This window comes from Protopterus annectens, chromosome 14.part0 (assembly GCF_019279795.1).
Source record: "Protopterus annectens isolate FY-2018-M chromosome 14.part0, PAN1.0, whole genome shotgun sequence".
Taxonomy (NCBI): Eukaryota; Metazoa; Chordata; order Ceratodontiformes; family Protopteridae; genus Protopterus; species Protopterus annectens.
The window spans coordinates 43,659,945-43,682,108 of NC_056748.1; the positions used below are offsets into that span (position 1 = coordinate 43,659,945).

Here is a 22,164-nt window from a genome sequence, read left to right on the forward strand (position 1 = left end):
CAACTCAAAAGGCCTGAATTTAATATCTGACATCAACAAAACCTGCTGGAGACACAGGTTTGCCTCCCAGAGGCTGCCCCATCTCTGGAACAGACTTCCCATACACATAAGAGTACCTCACTGATCCTCTTTAATCGCAACCTTTGAGTGGATGGGAAACCACAAATTTGTCCCAGGAGTTCCACCTGTGTCCCTCATTGACGGGCGACGGATGCTGATTGAGGTTTCTTTTTTTGGGATAAACTCTTAGCTAGGCTTGTAAGGGCCCCACGGCCTCTAGCCTAGTAACCTCCTATGAGCCTGTAAGATATCCCAGTTTCTACTTGCGGAGCAGTTTCTATGGGAATAAATGTGCGAGGCCCGTGAGAAGGTTTAAAATGGACCAAAGCACACACAGATGCACATGCGTCAAAAAGATGTTGACTGTGATCCATGCTATAGAATCTCTTCATAACCTGTGGTCCCCTGGACCATTATAGATAATTATGTACCATGTCACTTTGGTATTGTCTATTAACTGCTGGCACCAAGTCTTACCCCCTCTGCAGGTTGGCTATGATAGTTTGGGAGTTACCTGTATAGCATTGTATAACCATTCAAACATCTTGTATACTGTCAAACCAAAATGTAGTGGCAGAAATTGAATAAGAAGGGTCTTCAAAGAATGGATTTATTTGTGGAGAAAACCTCAAATAGATCTTTTTGCCTCCTTTCAAACTGGACAACCAAGTAAATTCTGCATGCCACCTAGCCTCCCCAAATCAGTATCTCCACTTGCACAGCTTCCTTTTCTCACCTTGGAACCATAATTTGTTGGGGAAACAGACAACCCCTACCCCCCCAAAAAATGACACTAACAGATCTAAAATGTTTGATATAAAATACCTGGTGTCTGTTGACGTCTGCAAGAGGAGTTTTTAAAGTCCTCCATGCTCACTCTTCCAAACCATTTTACTCCTGTTTAGTTGGGCATATCTTTGCTGACCAACCCATGTTTTGTGACAAAGGTAGCTACAGAAGCAAATGCACATTAGTCTACTTGTTTCTTTTTTACTACTCAAATTGTAGAGAATCTGTTAAACTGTCTAGATGTACAGACCTCTACATTTCTGCTTATAGTTGATCATAGAGTGATCAAATCTGTTTCCTTCACCCATAGTGAAGGGGGGAAAAAGTAGCCAAGGTCATCCCTTCTAGGTGGTTATTACTGTGTTTTTCCCCCTACAAGTATGACAGAACTTTGCAAACAAACCCAAGGGACATTCCACGTTAGTCTGTTTCTGGAATGTGTAAGCTGATATTGTGCTTAAGTTGGGCTTCTTGGCATACTTTTGCAAGACTGTAAAAATTGGGATATGATTTGAAGATGTAGTTTGACCTTCTGGCCTACCTACCATCTGCTGGAGGTGACCTTCTGGCCTACCTACCATCTGCTGGGGGGTAAACCTTCTGGCCTACCATCTGCCGGGGTGTCCTAGGTTTATGTCGTCCAAGAGGAGATGCTAGGGATGTTGTCCTTAGAGTAGATGGACTGGATAAGATATGAAAGGTTTGTACTTTTATAGAGCTTCATGATCTACGCCTGTCCAGTTCAACATGCCCTCCCACCCTCTTCCATCCACTTCTAAATTCTAAGTGGAAGACATTGCAGGAATGGTTAAGTCTGTATTTATAGTACAGGGAAAGTGGTATCTGGGGGAATGTCGATCTGGAAAGGCAGAGAGATGTACTGAATGGATGTGGGAGCTGTTCTGGCGAAGTTGCATCTTGGTTTGGCTTTGTCTGTTATCCCTGTTCTGACATATTCTTTAGCTTGTTCAAGAACCCTGTACCCCTTTTTTTTTTGCATGGTGGTAGGCCCCATCTGTAAATCTCAGTTTGAGTTGTAGATGCGTGGTTTACATAGACTGTGTGGGATCCAAATGCATTTTTCTTATGCAAGGAGTTTGCGTGATTATTGAATCTCCACAAGGTGTCTCCTGCCATCATTGTCAGTTTCAGTGGTATCAATCCTTTCCACTACCAATTCCCTGTCTCATTGTTAACATCTCCTCCAGGGTCCTGCCTTTTTCAGTAAACAAGGCCTTCACGTGATTCTTGGAGTCCAGCAGTGTGGCTGGCCATTCATTACTTCAGTGGTACTGATCAGATTTGCATCATCCGACTGGTCTCTTTTATAGTTCAGCAGTTTATCTACATTAGATTTCATTTGTTGAAACCACACCATCATACATTCTGCTTTGCCATGTTGATACTTTGTTGCCTTAGGTCAGTTGTATTTTACCTTTTTGTTATTAATCCCACCACTTCATGTTTAGTTGGTGTGGCCCCTGTGTCAAATTGCTCTTCACTAACCACTTGGACCAGTGGCCTAATTGTGTCTCGTGTATTTGTTGCTACCTTTTAGTCAACTTCCTTGCAGTCTGTTAAGGAACATGATGCTAATATTCTTGGAGATGGTCATCTATGCTTTAACCCACTATACTTCTCTGTATTACACCCTATAATTTGGCATGCATTTCCTTTTTGGGGTTTTCTGTTTGTAGCTGAGTAAGTAATTGATCTCTGAGGTCAGATGGTACTAAGACCTTAGCAATTCTTCCTTATTTTGAGATGGTTTGCACATTATTTTTTCTTTTTCTTTCATCTCCCTTTATCTTGCAGTCCCTCTCTCATGGAGAGAACCGTCTTTAATAGACCACCAGTGGAAGAATCCACCCAGCCCATTATGCCTAGGACTATGTCTTATAGGTGGAGGAAGATGGACTGATCTTAGATATTTCTGTGTTGACATGAAATGCATTTTTCCTCTTGAATGAAAGTCTTTTAACTGTTTAGGTTGTTACAATGGCCCAAGTTATGGATGAAAAGGGTTCTTGGACAAGCCCACCTACCCAGTCAAGAAATGTAAAATAAAGTGATTAACAATGATGTACAAATATCTTCCTTTGACCGTTTCCTCATTCCCCCTCTGCATTTTTTTTTTTTGGGGGGGGGGTTGCCCCCTTCCTTGTTACATTCTCATTCTTTGCTCCACCATCTTTAAGCTGGGAATTGTGGGTAAGGGGAGGAGTTTTGAGGCTTGAAAAATTTGTTGCTGAGCTGCTAGAGTCCTACTGATCTCGGGTCCTATATGCACAGGAAGATGGGCCTGCTCCTAGGTATCTGCCATTATGGTAAGTACATAAGTGCATCTTACCTTACTTGAAAAGGCTATTTTCAGTAGTGTAAACCTTTTATAATCATTTAAAAAAGTCTCTCCAGCATCATTGCTTTCATTGCCAGAAAAGAACAGTAATAATGTGTTCCTGCAGAACAGGTGAAATGAGATGACATTTGTAACCAGGCGAGGCAGACCATGGCAAAACACCTTTCCTAATGTAGGCCACAAGTTTAAATATGCTGATTGGCTTGGGTATGACCTTATTCTGTGCAAGTATAGGCTAGCAAAGTTCATTCCTTCCTCTGTAAAGTGTACCTCAGTGCTCAGAGGTGAATGCCATTGCCTGAAAAGAAGTAAGGATTAGGATAAATGTGGATAAACGTGCCAAAATTTTACGATTTGTGAAATTGAAGGGTCAGAATTTTCACATTGGGACAACACTGGAAGTGTGTGCCGTGCTGATTTCCCTAAGCTCACGGTCTAGAAAAGGCAGCATGAAGGGAAGCAGCTTTACTGGTAAACTAGCAGAGCTACTGAGTATTGTGGCGGCTTAGCATGTATATCAAGGTAGGATTTTGGTTTGATTTTAACATCTTGCTCATATGTGTTGCAGATACCAATCTGCTGCCCTATCTGGAACAGATAAGTCAGATTGAAGAACAGGTGTCGGTACTGGAACAGGCAGCTTACAAACTGGATGCATACTCCAAGAAACTGGGTAACTGTTTGCTTTTCTCTCTCTTTTCCTTGAATTCAAAATAACTTTTGGACTAAAGCATATGTGCTACTTCAGAGGTAACACGTGTGTGTGTGTGTGTGTGTGTGTGTGTGTGTGTGTGTGTGTGTGTGTGTGTGTGTGTGTGTGTGTGTGTGTGTGTGTGTGTGTGTGTGTGTGTGTGTGCGTGTGCACGCGCTTGTTGGTGTTTGCAGCTTCCTGCATTGCAAGTCTTGATGTAAACATGGATGGCCTCCGTCTCCTACAGCAGGTGACTTGTATTTGTGTTTGTGCATGGTGCTGCAGGAATAAGTAAACTTGCAGGATTTGACTTCCAGGTTTTAGAAGTAACTCAGCAATGCATGTTTTATTCCCCTCCTTTGTTATTCAGGGCTGCTTCTCTGAGAGTCACACGCTTGTCTGTTTATATACACTGGTTGTAAGCAATCCATGTATTGTGCCTTCATCCCTTTCAGGTAGCAGGATTAAACACAAGCAGACAGATTTTAAGATTTTTTTTTACTTTGTTTCTGTTATTCATAAAGTCCCTTCATTACCAAGCATTGTATCCCTTCACTCCCCACCCATCCCAAATAGCAGGTGTTGAGTGGAAGGCAGCAGTTGCAGTGCCACAACTTTATGAATTGTAGACCATTTCATTTGTATTGTTTCTGAATTGTTTGGGTTGCTGTCCGGTGCTGTGGTCACTATCTGATAAAAGGTCAGGATGGTGCACTGTATGCATACTAGGAGGGAGGAGTCAGTTGTGACATCACCATATCTTTAGGTGCCAGCCTTGATCTAAAGACGTGGGTGCTGTGCACACTGTGAGCATAAGGTATTCAGGGAATTGATTATGACACTGGTGCATCGGTGGGGTCAGTGGAGTGTATGGCAGCTTTGGTTTGTCTCCTTTAACCTCAGTTGGTTTTGTACATTTCTAAGACTATTATCTTAGCAACTTATGATCCAGTGTTGCTTTTTCATCCAGCTTTAACCTGTGGATTATCAGAATCGAACTCTGATCAGAGGCCGGCCTCTGCTACCCATAATACCGCTGTCAGTCCTGTCTCTCTCAGATCTTGTTTGCTGCCTCCATGGAGTGCAACACGATTACAAGCTCCTTCATAAGATTAGCGGTTTCCTTTATTTTTGGTGACAGTTTCTGCCTTGTCTTTGGTGTTGGGGTTTTTTTTTTTTTTTTTTGTAGAGAGCTTTTGAGTTTGTAGGCTCTTCATCTCTGTGGCATTCCTGGCTTTCTTTCTTTGAAGAAAAAAAATATAATTTACTGTTTGACAGGTAGGTGTTAAGTGATTTGGGTCTTTCTCTAGTGTGTGTCAGTTGATTTTCCAGCTTTTATTCCATCGTTGTGCTTTTGAGTTCTCCATGTGTTGTGATAAGGAAAAGAGTTTTAAAATGAGTGCAGCATGTGGCCGTAAGCAGTCTTCACAGGATGTGCATGATCAGTATATTTATTGCCTCGGTGCCTCTCATTTTGATGTAGTGTTCTGTTTGTTCTGGTTTCGGTACTTGGGTGCTGAGTGAGTGCTGTGCTAAGTAAGTATTAAAAGTTAAAGGACATATTGCCCTCTGAAGATTCCTCTGCTTCTGCTGCTGCTTCACATAATCCTGACAAGGGGGAGCGGGGTCTGTGTAAGGAGAGTTTGAAAGACTCCAAGAGTGAGGAGGAGGAGGACAAGAGTGACTGTAAATGAATGGCTTCCCCTCATTATGATCATCCGAAGATCTACCAATCTTTGGCTTCCACAGCTACGTCGATGCCAGGATCAGTTCCTTCTTTGAGCCACTTGCCCACAGTGCTGTCTTCGGGGAAATCTGTGTCCCCAGTCCCTTCTTTGTTTAAGGGGAATGGATCCCACCAGAACTCCCCTCTTCTCACCATTACTCCAAGGGAGTTTTTGCATGAATCTACTCCCTGTCCACCTCTGATCTGGATCTCCCTGGTTCAGATTAGATCATTTGATCCAGTTGCTGACTGGCTTCATATCCCTTGTCAGTGGCTTCATTGGCTCAGTCTGCCTGCTCTGTTGGGAGTCTTAGACCACCTGATTTGGATCAGCTGATGTAGTCCTCCTTGTTGGCCCAGTTTCAGCTAGGGCTTCTCCCTGACACCTTGATTCCAGTACCTGAGGGTTCGGCTCCATCTGTTGTGTTTTTTTTTTTATTTTTGTTTTTTTCCCTCCCTCTGGCTCTCTGGCTCCAGGGTTTGTGGATCCAGTTGCCTTGCCACCATCCAGGTCTGTTATGACTGCTTGGCCACTACAGGCACTGACCCCCTACTTATGTGTTATTGACTCCAGTGATGTCGGCATCAGGTGCTCCCCATAGAAAGGAGTTTGGGGTTGTGGCTCCAGGGTCTGGATCAACTGTTAGGGTTTCACAGTATTATCTTCCTCTTGGAGAGTCTACACTAGACAGTTCAGCTCTGGTCTTGGCAGCTAGACATGTCAGATTAGCTAGTGGTTTCTTGGATCCCAAGGTGTCCACTCCAGGCAGTTGGCAACAGCCAGTAATCCTCCACTGTTGCCTGAACCTGCGGAGAAGCATTAGGATGCTCCAGGACAGCCCACACCTCCAGGCCTCCCAAGTTACCCTGTATCAAGGGCCCCCTTGCCTCTTTCCCTGAATTCTCTGGTTTCAGAGAGTCCTACTAAGAGTCTGTGCAAGAGGAAGCACTTTGATTTCATGGAGGCATCTTTTACTGAAGATACTGGCCTCGAGTTGAGGGTTGCTTGAAGATACTGGCCTCGAGTTAAGGGTTGCTTCCTACGTCCCCCAGAGAAGGCACCTCTTTTGGTGATCTTATGAACTACTTCATCAGCATGGAGGCTGCTGAAGCCCCCTTTCTGGAGGAGTCTGCATTTTTGGAAGCCTTTAGTGTGTAGGTCCATCCACATCTTGGGTTGTCCCCCATCCTGATGAGCTTATTGACCTGGTGTTCCAGAGAACACAGAGGGAACTGGATATGGTGGAACCTATCCCAAGAGAACCTGATGGTCTCTGTTCCCCCTAAGGAATGGCCGTATTGGAGTAAGGGACCTGCTGTTGATGCCATCTTGGTGGTGATGGCCACCAAAAAGGACATTTCAGAGGAAAGTTTTTTGGTCCATTCCCAAACAGGGAGTTTAGGGTGTTGGATCTTTTAGGAAAGTGCAGATTTTGTGCTGAGAGCTTTAAACTAATTTGGCTAATTTGATAAGAATTCAACATGACGCGTTTTTGAAGTTGGCAAAGTAGTAAAAATAGGCAATGGAGACTGTAAAGACTCTGGAGGTTCCGTCATCAACTATGCAGTCATATTTCCAATGAGTCTTTGCACCTGCTCTCTGCCTCTGCTGAGCTGCAGTCACTGGCATTTCCGTGTGCTAGCGCTCTTTGATGAAATTATGTAATCTTGCAAACTGTTTTAAAGTGTCGTTTGTCAACACCCCTTTCGATAGTTCTTCTTTGTCCTGAAGGTCAAGGACACATTAACCAGGAGTGAACAGAATAGAGACTACCTTTGGAATATACTTTGGCACACCTCAGCAGTCCTTCTCTAGGATCCAGAAGAGGGTAAACATTCCTTTTTAAAGGAAATCATAGCAGTCTTTTCAGGATGCCCCTGTTGAGGGTGCCTCTTGTGGGGGCAACCAGAAAGGATGCTGCCCACGTGGCAGAATTCATCAGCAGAACCAGGGTTTCCATGCAGCTTTTTCAGGAAGGCCCTTTCAGAGTACTTGAAGGGGTGCTAACTGTTCTACTCTGGAGTCAGTTGAAGGGGAGTTTGTTGCTTGACTCTCTACCCAAAAGCTTGCAAGGCCATCACCTTGGAGGCATTAGTGTTTTGAGTCCTATCTAAAGGCTATACAATTTTTATTTCTACCAAATGAATATGCCATTTTCCCTTCTAGACGTTCCACCCCAGCAGAGAAGACGCAGCAGTCAAGATTCACAAGCTGCTGTCAAATTGAGTCATGCAAGAGGTCCTACCAGACCAGTGAGGATTTGGGGTCTGTTCCAGATTCTTTTTGGTGCCATCCAAGAACAAGGACCTATGGCCAATCTTGTATCTGAGAAAAATGAATGAATCAGACCCAAGTTCCACATGGTCCCAGTGCAGTCCTCTCCAGCTCTGTTGAGGAAGGAGAACTGTGCTCAGTAGATCTCAAAGATGCTTACCATCGTATAAATGTTGCGAGGTGGTCCAGAAGATGTCTGCGCTGTTGTCTGGGAGCTGGTTATTCATCAGGTCTGAGGGCTACCCTTTGGTCTCATCACTGCCCCATAAGTGTTTACCAAGTGTATGGCAGATTTATAGCAGCTTGGCTCAGGGTGCAGGGATTCTAGGTCTTTCCTTACCTGGATGATTGGCTTCTTACTGCCTCCACAAGGGCATTATTAATAAAGGCTCAGGACTCCTTACTCCCAGTTGTTCCTGTCCTTAGGAATTGCAGTGAACTATGGGAAATCCATCCTACAACTTGTTCAAGTGTTGGAGTTCATAGGATGCTATTTAGATACATTCTCAGTCAGCAAGACTTTCTTTACACAGGGTGAACTCTTTTCATGCAGAGACTACTAATCTACTTTAGTTTTCACAGCCTCCTGCCTCCACCATCTTGAAGCCTTTGAATAACGCAGCAGCATCTACTGGTGCCCCTGGCGAGATACTGTAGATACTGCAGTGGACATTAGCAACTTATAGATTTGTAGATATTGAGTATGCTAACAACCTGGGAGGGGCTTTTAAGTGTAGCCAAGTTTTCTGAAAAGAATAATGTTGTCCTGTAGCCAAATAGGACATTGTGTGCCAGGCATTTATAAGCTACCTGTCTCCATAATGGACATGGGTGTCAGGCCTGGTGTAAATTTTCTATTCCCCATCCACTGGTCTAGGTTGCATTTAAACTGGGTAATAAATCTGTTGAGGTCAGATCAGATGGTGGTTGGAGTCTTCCTTGGTATCCACTGAGTTACATTTTGGTCTTCCCAAGCCTCAAGCCATGGTCAGTACAGACAGCTCGCCTACTGGGGTAAGGGGGCATTTCAAAGAGAAAAGTGTTCAGGAGATGTGGTAAGCTTTCAAGGCCAACCTTCACATCAGTGTCTTAGAGATGAGTGATCCTCCTCGTGTTGCAGGCCTTTCAGGGCCTTCTCCCCAAGGATGTAATCTCTGCTCTAATGGATAGATATGTCTGTGGTTTGGTACCTGAACAAACAGGCAGGAACTCTTGTCTTATTCTCTTTAAGAAGCCATGAGAGAGTGGCAATGGGCGAGCTCTCAGTGGTTTCTGATAGCAACGGACATCCCGAGGAAAGTCCATCTTGGCAGTCAGTGTAAGCAGGAATATTCTTCTTCATGAATAGTCTCTGACTCCAGAGGTAGCAGCCTGGAGCTTCTGGAACTAGTGCACCCCTTGCTCTGCAGTCTGTTTGCCACCCCATGTAACATGAAGTGAAGTTTTTTTGCCCTGGGGCTGTTCTCCCTGTGGGGCAGTCACAATGGAACGCTCTTTGTATTTTTGATGCCAAGGTCTCCTGTACGCATATTTGCCCATTCCTGTTACAATGAAATTAATCCAGCCAGCTGCTGCACAGTGACTCATTCTCATTTCCCCACTCCGGCCTCAACAAGTCTGGTTTCCTTTCATGTGACCTCATCGTTGGTACCCTCTTTGGCTCCTCAGCCCCATTCTGGGTGTGATCTCTCTAGTACGGATTCCTCCACCCAGTCTTAATACTCTCTAGTTGGACAGCATGGATCCTCCAGTTCCCGTGATGGCCAGAGATCCCAAACTTTCAGTATTTTATTCTCTTTAATCTATGCTAGTAAATTGAAATGTTTTGCAATTTGGGCATTGTCAAAGGCTTTGGATCCCTTTTCTGCTCTACTAGATGCTGTTCTGTTTTTTCTTTGACTTTTTCCAATCTGGAATGAGCTCTTCCACTGTTAATGTTCAACTGTCAGCCCTTTCCAGTTTCCATATTGGCAGAGATAATGCTTCAGTACTTTTTCTGTAAATTTCTAAGACTTTCCTGAGCGGTACATTTTTATTGCAACCTCCCATTTAGGCTCCTGTTCCTACTTTGGATTTACCTTTCATGTTTTGTGTTAGTTGGCCATCTGAGCTTTCAGCTATTATTTCCTTGAAGTTACTATCTTGATAGACACGTTTCCTGGTGGCTGTTACACATCTGCTAGATGGGTTTCAGAACTGCAGGCTTTATCTCTGCAACTCCTTATTAGGTTTTCTGTAGGTTAGGATTTCCCTTGGGACTTGACCCCTCCTTTCCTAAGGTGGCTTCAGAGTCCTCCTCGAATCAACTTGTTCACTTAGCAGTGTTTCCCTCCCCAGCTCCATTAATAAAGGGGAATGTTTACTACTTTTCCTAGATGTTCATAGACAACTGAGATTCTGTGCGGATAGGACTAAAGTCTTTATTAAGTTGGAACAACTTTTTTTGTTTCCTTTTCTAAGGCCAGGCTAGGCAAGCCAGTGTCTCAAAAACAACCCTATTCAAATGTCTGTCTGCCTGCCTGCCTTTCCTTAAAGTATAATTTGAAAGGAAAATCCTTGGCATCAAAACCTAAAGCTCATTTTGCTAGACCTGTGGCTATGTCTACGGCCTTTTTCTCCAGACCTTCTGTTGATATTTGTGCCGCTGCTACCTGGGATAGTAGTTGCACATTTGTGTCCCATCACATATTGGATGTGCAGTCAAAGTCCAGGGCCTCCTTTGGTTCCAACATTTTGTGGGATGTTTCCTCCTGGGGCCTCCCTGAGATGATATGTGGCTGGGGACTGTTCCACAGGTTGAATCTGGACAGAAAAGTCAACATCGGATATGAAAATTATGTACTTTAACCATCTTGCTTGATCCACGTTGTTTGTTCCTATCCAGTGCAACCATCCTTCCCTTTTATCCCTCTCCTTTGGGTTATTTGGACCAGGGCAGTGGGGTCCTTTAAGATCCTGAAGTGATCCTGAAGTAAATGCTATCTGAGGTAGATAGGAGGATGTGAAGTATTATGGGTAGAGTAGGAGGAGCTCCACGAATGTCATCTTTTGGAGTAGCTGTCCCCAGGTTAGAGTCGGATTTGATAACCCACAGGTTGAACCAGATGGAAACCTTGTCGATCTATATGGTAAGTACATAATTTTCATTTATAGTGGTATAACTTTCCTGCAGCAGTACATCCTATTGTCAGCAAAAGTCAGACTGTTGACACAAACCAACATAGATTAAGAGCTATCATATGAACAAAGGAGAATGAAGTCTGATCTAGAAGCATCTGTACCAGTGCTGTGTAATTTTCCATACACACAATATACATTTTTTTCCAAAGGAAGGTAATAAAATCTGCTCCCACTTACTTGCATGAAGGAGAAAGATGTTGCAGTCCAGCTGCCGGTAGCTGGCAGCTGAAGACTGATGACTGGTTTCAACACTGAGCATGAATACTCCTGTTTCACTGTCTTGTCACATGGGGTCATCTGATTCCTGTGGGGATAGTGCTTCTGCGGACTCTGTATTGGAATCTGCACAAGGGCATGCAAATATTTTCTTTCTCAGATACCACAATTTATTTTGGCCAACCTTACCAGACGTAGGTTCAAGTAAAATCAACCTGTATGGGTCCGGTCTGCTCCGTTGGGATTGTGCTGCTTCAGTTATCTTAAAGCCAAGTGCTGCGGCTCAAACGTTTACTGACCTGGCATGAGACTACTATTCAAATCTTTGCTCCGCAGACAGAAAGTCTGCCCAAGATGGTATAAAAGCATTGTAAAGTAGAAACAGAATTGTCTACGGAGTGTGAGCAGCTGCTGGTCTAAAGTTAATAAAAACTTAAGACACTATGAATGACTTACAGGGAAGAATGTTAAATCAAGGACACGATTTAATTTGTGTATAGTTGGATTCTGGAGCATCTTGAATCATTAAAGATGTCTAAACTACTTTTTTTTTCTGCCCACCGTGAAAGACCTGAGTAGAAGCCCATGTCTTCAGTAAAGTTAGTGCACACATTTGGCTTTCTCAAAGCTGTGATAGTATATGACAGAAACATTATAAGTCTGTCTGTGCGATGGTAGGGGGCTCCAGTAAGCCATCAAATTGATAAAAATTTAAAGTTGATGTTTACTGAGTAACTGTCAGAACTTCTCTGGGAGGTCTTATTAAATACAGAAATTTTATGGACCTCTGAGCCCAAATATCTTGTCATTCCCTTTTTTTCTTGTAGTCTCAGATTATGGATTTAGCAGTGGTTGCTAGGGAGCCTGACTTTTATTCACAAATGCATGCATAAGAACAAATTAGCTGATCAGTAGTGTTTTGCATGGATTTGTGTAGAAGGCCTACTGCAGTTTCAGCCAGGAACCTAGTTCCCAATGACGCTGAGGGTATAATCTTTGACCACTTTGCAAAGAAGATTTGTACCTCCACCACCATAGCCATTGGAGCCTTGACTACATATTTGCATGTTGAAGTTACAAGAGTCTTCTCCTTTAGTTGACATGGGATAGAGATAAAGAATAAGGACCTACATAAGCGATGCTTGACTTATTCAATCTCGATTCCCAGGCTTAGGGTACCATGTGAAATGCGGGTATAATGCAGTTGCTGCACCATGAAGGACAGCTGCCACAGGATTGAAGACTAGAGGAGTGTCAGGTTTTGAAGATGTGGCGCCTGCCAAAGCACATTAAAGCAGACTCCTTAATGCATTTTTGAACGCGGAGCTTCTACTTGGATCTTATGCTGATAAGGTGTTGAGAGTGGAGGAAATCCTGCAATTAGTCAGACATTTTGACTGTCCTTTGCCAAGATTTAGGAGGAATTACCACAGTAATAGCTGGCCCTTCTACCGTAAAGACATGCAATCAACCAAAAGTAGGAGGCCCTGCTGCAAGAAAAAAATGGAATGTGATGGAAGCCTGGTGATAGGCTTGCAGTGCCATGACACTGAAAGGGAACAGCTGTGACTCACCAGTGCATGTTCCCCACCCTCAACCCACACAACTTGTACCTTTCTATAAATATGGGGAGCAGACTGATTTGTACAATGGGAAGCCATCACATATCACATGGCGAGTCCTACAGATCCTAAAACAGAGCCACAAACTGTGTTTTCCAGTCTGAAGGATTAAGTGCACCTTATCCCACCCCTTTGTAAAATATCGGTTATCCTACAGAGAGCACAAAAAGGGCATATATTTCTACTCCAGACTTTCCTAGACTGTTACTAGGCTAATGACCTGGGAGGGAGCTTTGTAAGCCTAGCCAAGATGTTCTTCATGTTTCACTGTTGCAGTCATCACACTTGGGTTATCCTGCCAGGGGTATCCCTCAATCGGCCTGAATACCAGAGGCTTAGTATTTCTGTGTCGGTTACGTCAGGTTGTCAGGGGTATAAAAACAGGCAGCCAATGCCATTACATCAGTCTTTCTTGCCGAGAAGCCCGAAGCAGAAGGAGTTCACACGGGTGCCGGTCGGCCGTTACCCGAGTGTTCGTTTCTGAATTGAATCATCCTGAAGTCCCCATTGGGGATCCTTTTTTCTTGATCTAACCGATGTCGGGAAAAGTTACAATTGTCTCACCTGTGGAAAGCAAATACCACACCGAGATTTCCATTCTTACTGCGTCAGCTGTTTAGGCCCAGACCACGACGTACCTCGCTGTTGGTTTTGTGCTTTGTTCAGCGCCTGAACTATTCGTCATCTGGCCCTTATTGTAGCTAAATACTTTTGTTCTTTACCTCCGTATTCCAAAATGGCTTCGGCAAGTCATCCGACTACCGATCTTCCGAAAAAATGTAAGGATAAAGACAGACCACACAGGTCCAAAACTGCTGACGATGCTTCCATTAAGCTAGTCACCCTGATGCACACTGGATTCACAGGCCTCTACCGAGACCCTTTCGGTGTCCGGTATGCCGCGAGATTCTTCTTTGATTACAGAGCCTGCGGATGTCTCTACCTTGGATGGGTCCAGAGCCGCTGTGCAGGCACTGGCTTCTGAGGAAGTTCTTTGCATTACCGATTTTTGACGCAAACCGACTTTTCCGCATCTTCAGTTCTTTCTAAAATTACCAAGTTTCTAAGGCCAAGAGTATGAGCTACACCTAAAAAACCGACAACCCAAACTCAAGCGCCTGCTTTCTTGCCACAATCTCAGATGCTTAAAATGGCAGAAGACCTGAACATGCGGATTAGGGGAAGCCAGCCCTTACCCTGCTAAAAGAAAGATACTTATCCCTAGCAGCTTTATCTGACCAGAGTCCAACTTGAGGTTTCTGAATATGAAGGCATGCCCTTCTCTGCCTATGAGGATTCAGATGCAGAGGAATCCATTCCTTCAGCCTCCCCTCCAGAGGATTTTTCTTTTGGTGAAACCCTACATACATTGAGAGAGCATTTCCACTGGAAATGCCATGATTATCCTCAGTCCAAAAAGAGGCTCGGGGAATTTTTAGACTTGCCACAGCACAGACCCTTAGCTATCCCTCCTATTCTGGATGTTGTGGATGATGTCTTTATGGAATTCAGTCTAACTCCTGATACTTTCCTTCAGACAGGGATTCCCAAGCTTTAGACAGATGGAGTAAAAAAGTATACACCTCTGCAGCTGTCACCATTAGAGCATTGAATTGTCAGTTCCACATGCTGATATACCAGCAACATACTATGGAACCTATTGAGCAAAAATTATCTACCTTTCCTGACTGTGCAGAAAATAAAGATTTACAGGAGCTTATGCATTCTGCAAGCCAAGTTAGCAAGCATACCCTGCGATGTGGGTTTGACGCCCTAGAAGCATCTTGCCAGGCAGCAGTCACAGGTTCTGTACTTGGAAGGCTTGCCTGGCTTAAGGAGAAGACCTTGCCAGACCATGTCAAATCAAAATTATTGGACACTCCTGTGGACAAGGACAATCTGTTTGGCACTAAAGCAGAAGAGGCTTTAAAAAAGATGGAAGAAAAGGCTAAGTCTATGCAGACAGTCAAATATTTTTTGAATGTGCAGCCTCCAAGATTTGGTAGGTATTGCCTCTCGAAACATTGGTCCTTTCCAGCTCCCTCAAGGCCATCTCAAACTAGGCCCAGGAGAAACAGACCCCCCCCCCCCCGATTACAGTCTCAGGATATGCAGAGATCTAAGCAATGGAGTACCTCCACTTCTAAAACAGGGAGTGCTAAGACACCCCCTTAGACAAAGAATTCACAATGACCTCTCAATTCCACTCCTCACTTCTGCCCAATTTCTCGTGCCCTTAAAAGGAAAACTTGCCCACCTTGCAAAAAACTGGCCCTCCATCACCAACCGATGGGTCCTCAACATAGTATCCCAGGGGTGCAAATTTTTATTTCTACACGCTGCCAACACCAAAAGGGTTCCCAGACCTTCCTCCAAACCAGTGGGCAGAGGCACAAACCAAGTTCAGTCCCTGCTCTCCATAAGGGTAATTTGGCCTGTTCCTGCAGAACAGATAGGCCAAGGTTTTTATTCCAGACTTTTCCTGGTACCCAGAAAAGAAGGCACCTGGCACCCAATCTTGGGTCCATCCACCTTCCTGGTGGTACCAAAATTCAGAATGCTCACCCTACAGCAGCTTCTCCCTGTGCTGACCAAAGATGCCTGGTTAGCCACTCTAGACCTAAAGGAGGCCTGTTTGCACATCCCAGTCAGGGACTCCGGCAGGAAATGTCTACGTTTCAGGACAGGATCTATGAATTATCAGTTCTCTGCACTTCCCTTTGGCTTATCCACTGCTCCCAGAGTTTTCACAAAATGCCTGGCTCCAGCCATTGCCTATTGCAGACAGAAAAAGATTCAAATTTACCCTTACTTGGATGATTGCCTGATTCAGGCAGGCAGACAGAGAAAGCTGTTGCAGCACCTATCGACAAAATAAATCCAAACTAGTCCCCAGTCAAAAAATTGTATTCCTGGGAGCAAGCTTGGACACAGTATCCCAGATGGCATTCCTTACTTCAGAAAAACAAGCCTGACAGGCTACTTCACTTAAATGGCCACCAGAACCCAGCTATCTGCAAGGAAAATTATTGCAGGCTCTAGGGTTCATTCTGCTAATTCCATATGCCAGACTGCATATGAGGAAACTTCAGTGGTACTTAAAAAGTCTTTGATGCCAACATTCTCAGGACCTGGAAAGTATCATACCTATAATACCTCATCTAAGGAAAGAGTTTCTTTGGTGGGCAGCAGCATGCAACCACAACAAGGGACGTCCCTTTACACAACCCCACGCATGCCTAGACCCTAACCATAGATGCATCAGACTGTGCCTGGGGTGCACATCTGGACAGCAGGTGCATTCAGGGCCACTGGAGCCCAAACCAAATTCATCTGCACATCAACCAAAAAGGGATGCTAGCTATTGAGCATGCTCTGACAGCTTTCAGATCCCTACTCTCACCGGGGCTCCTTTCTAATAAAAACCGGCAACACCACAGTGATGTGCTACATCAACAAGCAGGGGGGAACCCACTCTTACCCACTCTGCTGGCTAGCCATGACCCTGTGGAACACTGCTTCAGCCATGCATATTCATTTGCAAGCTCAGTTCCTGCCAGGCAAACAAAACTCTCTGGCAGACAACTTGAGCAGAAATCTCCTAGACCCGCACAAGTGGCATTTAGACCACAACACCTTCAGCCTTCTGACCCAGAAATAGGGTACCCCGAAGGTGGACCTATTTGCTTCCCCTACAACCATCAGCTCAGCAAATTCTGTGCAAGGTTACCTCACGCAAAGCCTGGAAAGTGGATGCTCTGCCCTTCCAGTGGGCAAACGTCTCCATCTGTGCACTTCCCCCTCTGCCTCTTCTTACATGAGTATTACTCAGGATAAGGCAGGAAAGACCAAGGGCAATCCTGATTTCCCCAGACTGGTCATGCCAACACTGGTACCCACTACTGCGCAGTCAGTCTTCGGTGCCACCATGGCACCTACCTCAGATCCCAACCCTCCTGACTCAGCAGGTGGAACAGATCTTGCATCTGCAATTGCAGACACTAAACCTTGCAGCCTGGCTTATTCCTTGAATTCTTCTCCAGTGGCCAGCCTAAGCAAGCAGTTACTGGATGTCATACGTGAAGCCAGACAACACAGTACAAGGAAATCTTATGCTGATACGTGGAAAAGGTACTTTACCTGGATTCACTCTAAAGGAGCTGATACAGCACAAACCCTCCTTACCTCTCATCCTGGATTACCTAGCAGACCTACTCCACAGAGGCCTGTCCTTCTCTTCCATTAAGATCCATGCCTCTGCCATCTCTGCTCATTGCAGCACTGAGCCACCTCTTCTCTCATCCTGTCATCCAAACAGTTCCTGGTGGCCTTGTGGTGTTGGCCACTCTCAGGAAGAGCCCCCACCCCTGCTTGGGACCTTAATTTTGTGTTGGAAAAACTCACACTACCCCCCTTTTAAGCCTGCAGTGTCAGCAGAGTTAAAATTCCTCTCTTGGAAAACAGCCTTGCTTCTGGCCATCACTTCAGCTAGAAGAGTGTCTGAGCTACAAGCACTTATGGCTGTGGAACCCTTCATTATTTTTCATGCTGACAGGGTCTCCCTCAGGACTAGCCCTACTTTTATTCCTAAAGTGATGTCCAGTGTGGCTCTCAACCAATCTATCCATTTGCCCACCTTTTTCCCTAATCCTCAAAATAAGGGGGAAAGGATCCTGCATTCCTTAGATGTGCACAGAGAACTCAGATCCTACCTGGATAGGATTAAGCCCTTCAGAAAATCTGACCAGTTACTAGTCAGCTTTGCACCAGGGGCAGAAGGCAAGGTTACATATCAAAACAAACAATCTCCAAATGGATAGCACACTGTATCCTTTTTTGTTACAAACACCATGGGAAACCACCCCCCTCAGGGGTTCAGAACGCATTCCACTAGGGCAACTTCAACCTCTAGAGCCTTTCTCCAAGGAGTCCCTACCAGGGACATTTTGGAGCTGTGGAGTTCTGTTCATACCTTCACCAAGCATTAGCACCTGCCTATCTTTTCCAAATCCAGGGCAGGCTTTCCAACAGCAGTCCTGCAGGGCATACTACCCAGCCCAAACTCTTCTTGACTGCCTCCACCCTTTCTTCAGCTTTGGGAATCAACCCAAGTGTGATGACTGCAACAGTGAAACGCTAAGAACATAGTACAGTTGTGTACACTTACCATAAATGTAGATGTTCGAGTGTATTCACTGTTGCAGTCCTGGTTTCCCACCCTCCAGCCCCCATGTCTCTCTCTTTCTCCATCTCTCTTTCTAGCCCCTTACAGGGCTGCTGGTATTTGTTTTTTTACTGGTGGTGTTTTTTCCACCATAACTTAGCTCCCTATTGGGGGCTCCTGACATTTGGGGCAAGAAAAGCTGATGTAATGGCGTCGGCTGTCTGTTTTTATACCCTTGACAACGTGATGTCAGTCCTGAAGTGACGGCAACAGACGCAGAAATACTAAGCCTCTGGTATTCAGGCCGATTGAGGGCTACCCCTGGCAGGATAACCCAAGTGTGATGACGGCAACAGTGAATACACTCTAACATCTACATTTATGGCAAGTGTACACAACTGTACTTTTTCCTGGAAGAATAATGTCCTGTATCCAAATAGGACATTGTGGGCCAGGCACTTCTAAGCTACCTCTGTCCATAAGGGACATGAGTGCTAAGGCTGGTGTAAATTTTGTATTCCCCATCCACTGGTCTAGGTTGCACTTAAACTGGGAAATAGACAAACTCGGCGTCACATGGATAGGAAGCCTGTTCCATAGGAGGGGCAGTCTCTGGGACACAGCTGTCTCTCCAGAGTGTTCGTTTGTCATAGACAAAATTCAGGTCCCTAAACTTTCTATTTCTGGTACTCTCTGACTTATGAGTATGTACGAAATTCAGAAGTATGTGGTTTGTAGATTCCTTGCAAGTCAGGCATAGAGACTGATTAGAGGGAAATGGTTTTAAGTTTATTGCACCTTGTATTCTTTTTGTCGGGAACCTCTGAGATCACACTAGTACGTACTTGACCAGAAATATGCAGCAACTAAAGGGAGCATTGTACACTGGTCAGATAAGGGCAGGATCCCCCCCCCCCAATGTTCGCGAGTATAAGGTCAAGTATGTTTGTACCCCTGGTAGGAGAATGGACCAACTGCACCAGGATGTTCGTATGGGCAAAGTTTAGGAATCGCTGGACTTGTGCATTATCAGTTGTGTAGGATTACCAATACATAGAGGAGTAGCTGAGACCCCCCATGAATATCGTATTGGGTTGAACAGTGAGGGACTCTAGTAAATTGAGATAGGTAGTATGGGTTTCCTGGAACATGGAGGGGGGACCTATAGGTTGCAAGGATGTGGTATGACACCTTTGTTTGTGGTGAGTTGCACATGTAAGTTCCAGCAAGTCATACACTTTAACTAGTTTAGATGTGAGGTAGGTTTTAATGTACACGGAGACTCCTCCACATTTAGTTCCCCTCCTGTGCAGTTAGCTGGTCTAAAGGTGTGAAAGGCATTGTAACCTTGCACTGCTGTGGTACTGTCAGTGACTTTAAACTTTGTCTTCATTACTGTACAGATTTCTACACTCCAGGGAAAAGAAGGCTTGCAGGGAGTGGAGTTTCCTGTTAAGGCTTTTAGCACTGAGCAGTACCACCTTCAGATATTCCTTCATAGATTCAGTTAATTTGGCAGGTTTATCAGGTCTGGCATTGCCTAAAAAGGGCACTATGAAGGTGAAAAAGGTAATTGTCAATATCTGAAAGCCTGGTGGGGAAAAGTGCAGACCATCCCTGACAAAGCAGAGTGGTCTGTCAATCATGTCCTCCCATGCTGTCATGTATTGTAACCGCCTTGGACTGACATTAGAAGCCAAGCCAGCTGTTAAAATCAATCATTTTCTGTTGGTAACATGGCATCATTCTTGGTAAAGCAGACTGGACCTTGGTTTAACATCTCCTCTCAAAGGATAGTATCCTCAGGAGTGCAGCCCCCACTGTTATGCTACACTACAGTGTCAACAATTAAGCTACCTGGTGTGGGAATAGAACCCACAGCCTTTTGCACCAAAGGTGAATGTGCTGTTATGCCACTGACAATGCAATTAATTCCAGGCTACTGCTGTGTTGAGGCCGTTAGTACTTAAGGTCATATTTGCAAAACACCATACAGGAGCATGCAAGCACACAGTTGACTGCTGTGAGATTAGAACCCCCTACCTTTTATAGTTATGCAGTCCAGAGGACGCAGTCCTTAACACAAGTGCCACCACAGAAGTTTAACACTGTACCTTTATGTCTGTGTGAGTCGGACACCACAGAAGTCTAACACAGTACCTTTGTCTCTGAGTCAGACACCTTAACTGTTGTACTAAAACCCAATGGCAGTCCAAAATGGGCCTCTCTCAGTTTCTGAAAGTTGCAAAGTGATGCTCTTGCCGACCCTTCTGTTTCTACACCCTCCCACAAGTTAAGTTACCATTTTGAAGCAGGGGTTCCACAACCTTATAACCCTTTGGTTTGTCTGCTCCGTCTAGGGTCTTTGCAATATATAGATTTTGCAAGATTAAGGACATTTGCATTTACCTGTAACTGGCAACAACCTCATTCAATCAGCGTCCCTTCAGGAGATACATAAAGCTCTGGTCTTTACCCTGAATTGTTTCCACTCACTGGGATGCTCCCCATATCGCTGAAAATTTTGTCTTTCACTCTCAAGATATGTGCTGTTTTTTTTCTAGGGGCAGTGCTAGACACGGCAGAAGAGTCTTCCTCCATTTTGAAGTTTTTTTTTTCTGTCCCAATATTCCAAGACAAACTTCAAGTAGAACTAGATCTCCTTTGGCTCCTTACATTTTGATGATCCCTCTGGCAAGACTGCCCGTGAGGATGTTACGATTGTATCCAAGAAACAGACGGTGCTATTAAAGCCATTCCTACCATGCTGCATTCCACTATCAGTGGAGTATAAGAAAAGAATCCCCATTGTGGATGAACCCCATTTGTCTCACCTTGTGGGTACACTTTAGTCTAGTTCTTGGATTTTAGACCTTCATCAAGGACTGTTTGGATTCATCTTCCATGCACATGGAAGACCTTAGAATCCAATTGACTTTGGACAGGGCCTTCAAGAGAAGACTCTTCACCATAAAGACAATGATAGCAATGGAGAACATCGTACAGGTCTTTTTGGCAGCAGAGAACATTGCACATTCCAGCAGCAGGCAGTGCCACAAGGATGTGATACATCAATAAACCATTTTTTATTTATTTATTTATTACATTTGTTAACAGAGTAATGTCCAACTTGGCCAGGAGCCCGTTATTAGCGGAGGCCCATGGAGAATAGCTCCAAAAATGGTAACAATATTAACAATAATAATAATGTACAAGTAGAAGTGTAAATAAGTGTGCCTATATATATATATATATATATATATAATGTCATATACATACACAGTGCAGATCAGAGTAGTAGAAGTGAATATTAGAGACACCAAGTCAGTTGCAATTACATATACAGTTTGAGCATAGCATATATGAACCCATGTTCATCAGAGAAGCGGAATGAAGCTGTATCATATAAGCAATTCAGCACAGAGATGAAGTGAAAAATGGGAATGCTTGGAATGCTAGAAATGGCGGCAGGATCAGGGGTAGAATTAGGAGGAGTAGAAAGGAGTGATACAATAATGGAGCGAAGAAGAATTAGTCAGGAGTATGGCAGGAGCAAAGCCAGTTACTAGCTAGATAGGATTTTTTGTGATTGGGTTGAGGAAGAGTGTTCCAAAGTTTGGCTATTTTGTAAGAAGCGAGGGAGTTGCCATGATATTTGCGGGAGTGGGTGACCTTTTAGCATAAGTTTGTCAGAAGAGCTGAGGGACCTGAAATTGATACTAGGTTGGACAGAGCAGGGCAGTTGCTGGATTGGTGGACTCTCTTTTTGTGGGCCATGGTAAGTTGATTGAGAGATAAAAGGTTAGGGAATTGTAGTCAGTTGAGCTGGGAGATAACTGAGCAGTGGGAGGTCCTGTGTGGATGATTAGTGGCAAACTTGGCAATTTTGTTGTAGCAGGATTCTAGGTTATTGAGGTCAGCCTTTTGCAGGTTTGTGAATGAGAGATCTGTAGGGGAGGGAGAGCAATGGCCAACCTGGCGCTTTGAGTAAGATATGGTTTGGCCTGGTTCAGGGTACCACGTTTGATACAGACTTTGATTTGTCAGAGAATCTAAAATTTGATGAAACATATTTATCATCA

The 22,164-nt window shown here is 44.4% G+C and overlaps 1 protein-coding gene across 2 annotated transcripts in view; it reads left to right on the top strand.

Annotated features, from left to right (window-relative positions):
• Positions 1–22,164, top strand: part of BLOC1S2 (biogenesis of lysosomal organelles complex 1 subunit 2) — a 164,965-nt gene that overhangs the window by 60,360 nt on the left and 82,441 nt on the right. For both annotated transcript variants that reach the window (XM_044055756.1, XM_044055757.1), the window contains exon 4: positions 3,777–3,881. In XM_044055756.1, coding sequence (XP_043911691.1) covers positions 3,777–3,881 — 105 coding nt within the window. The remainder of the gene's footprint in view (positions 1–3,776; positions 3,882–22,164) is intronic.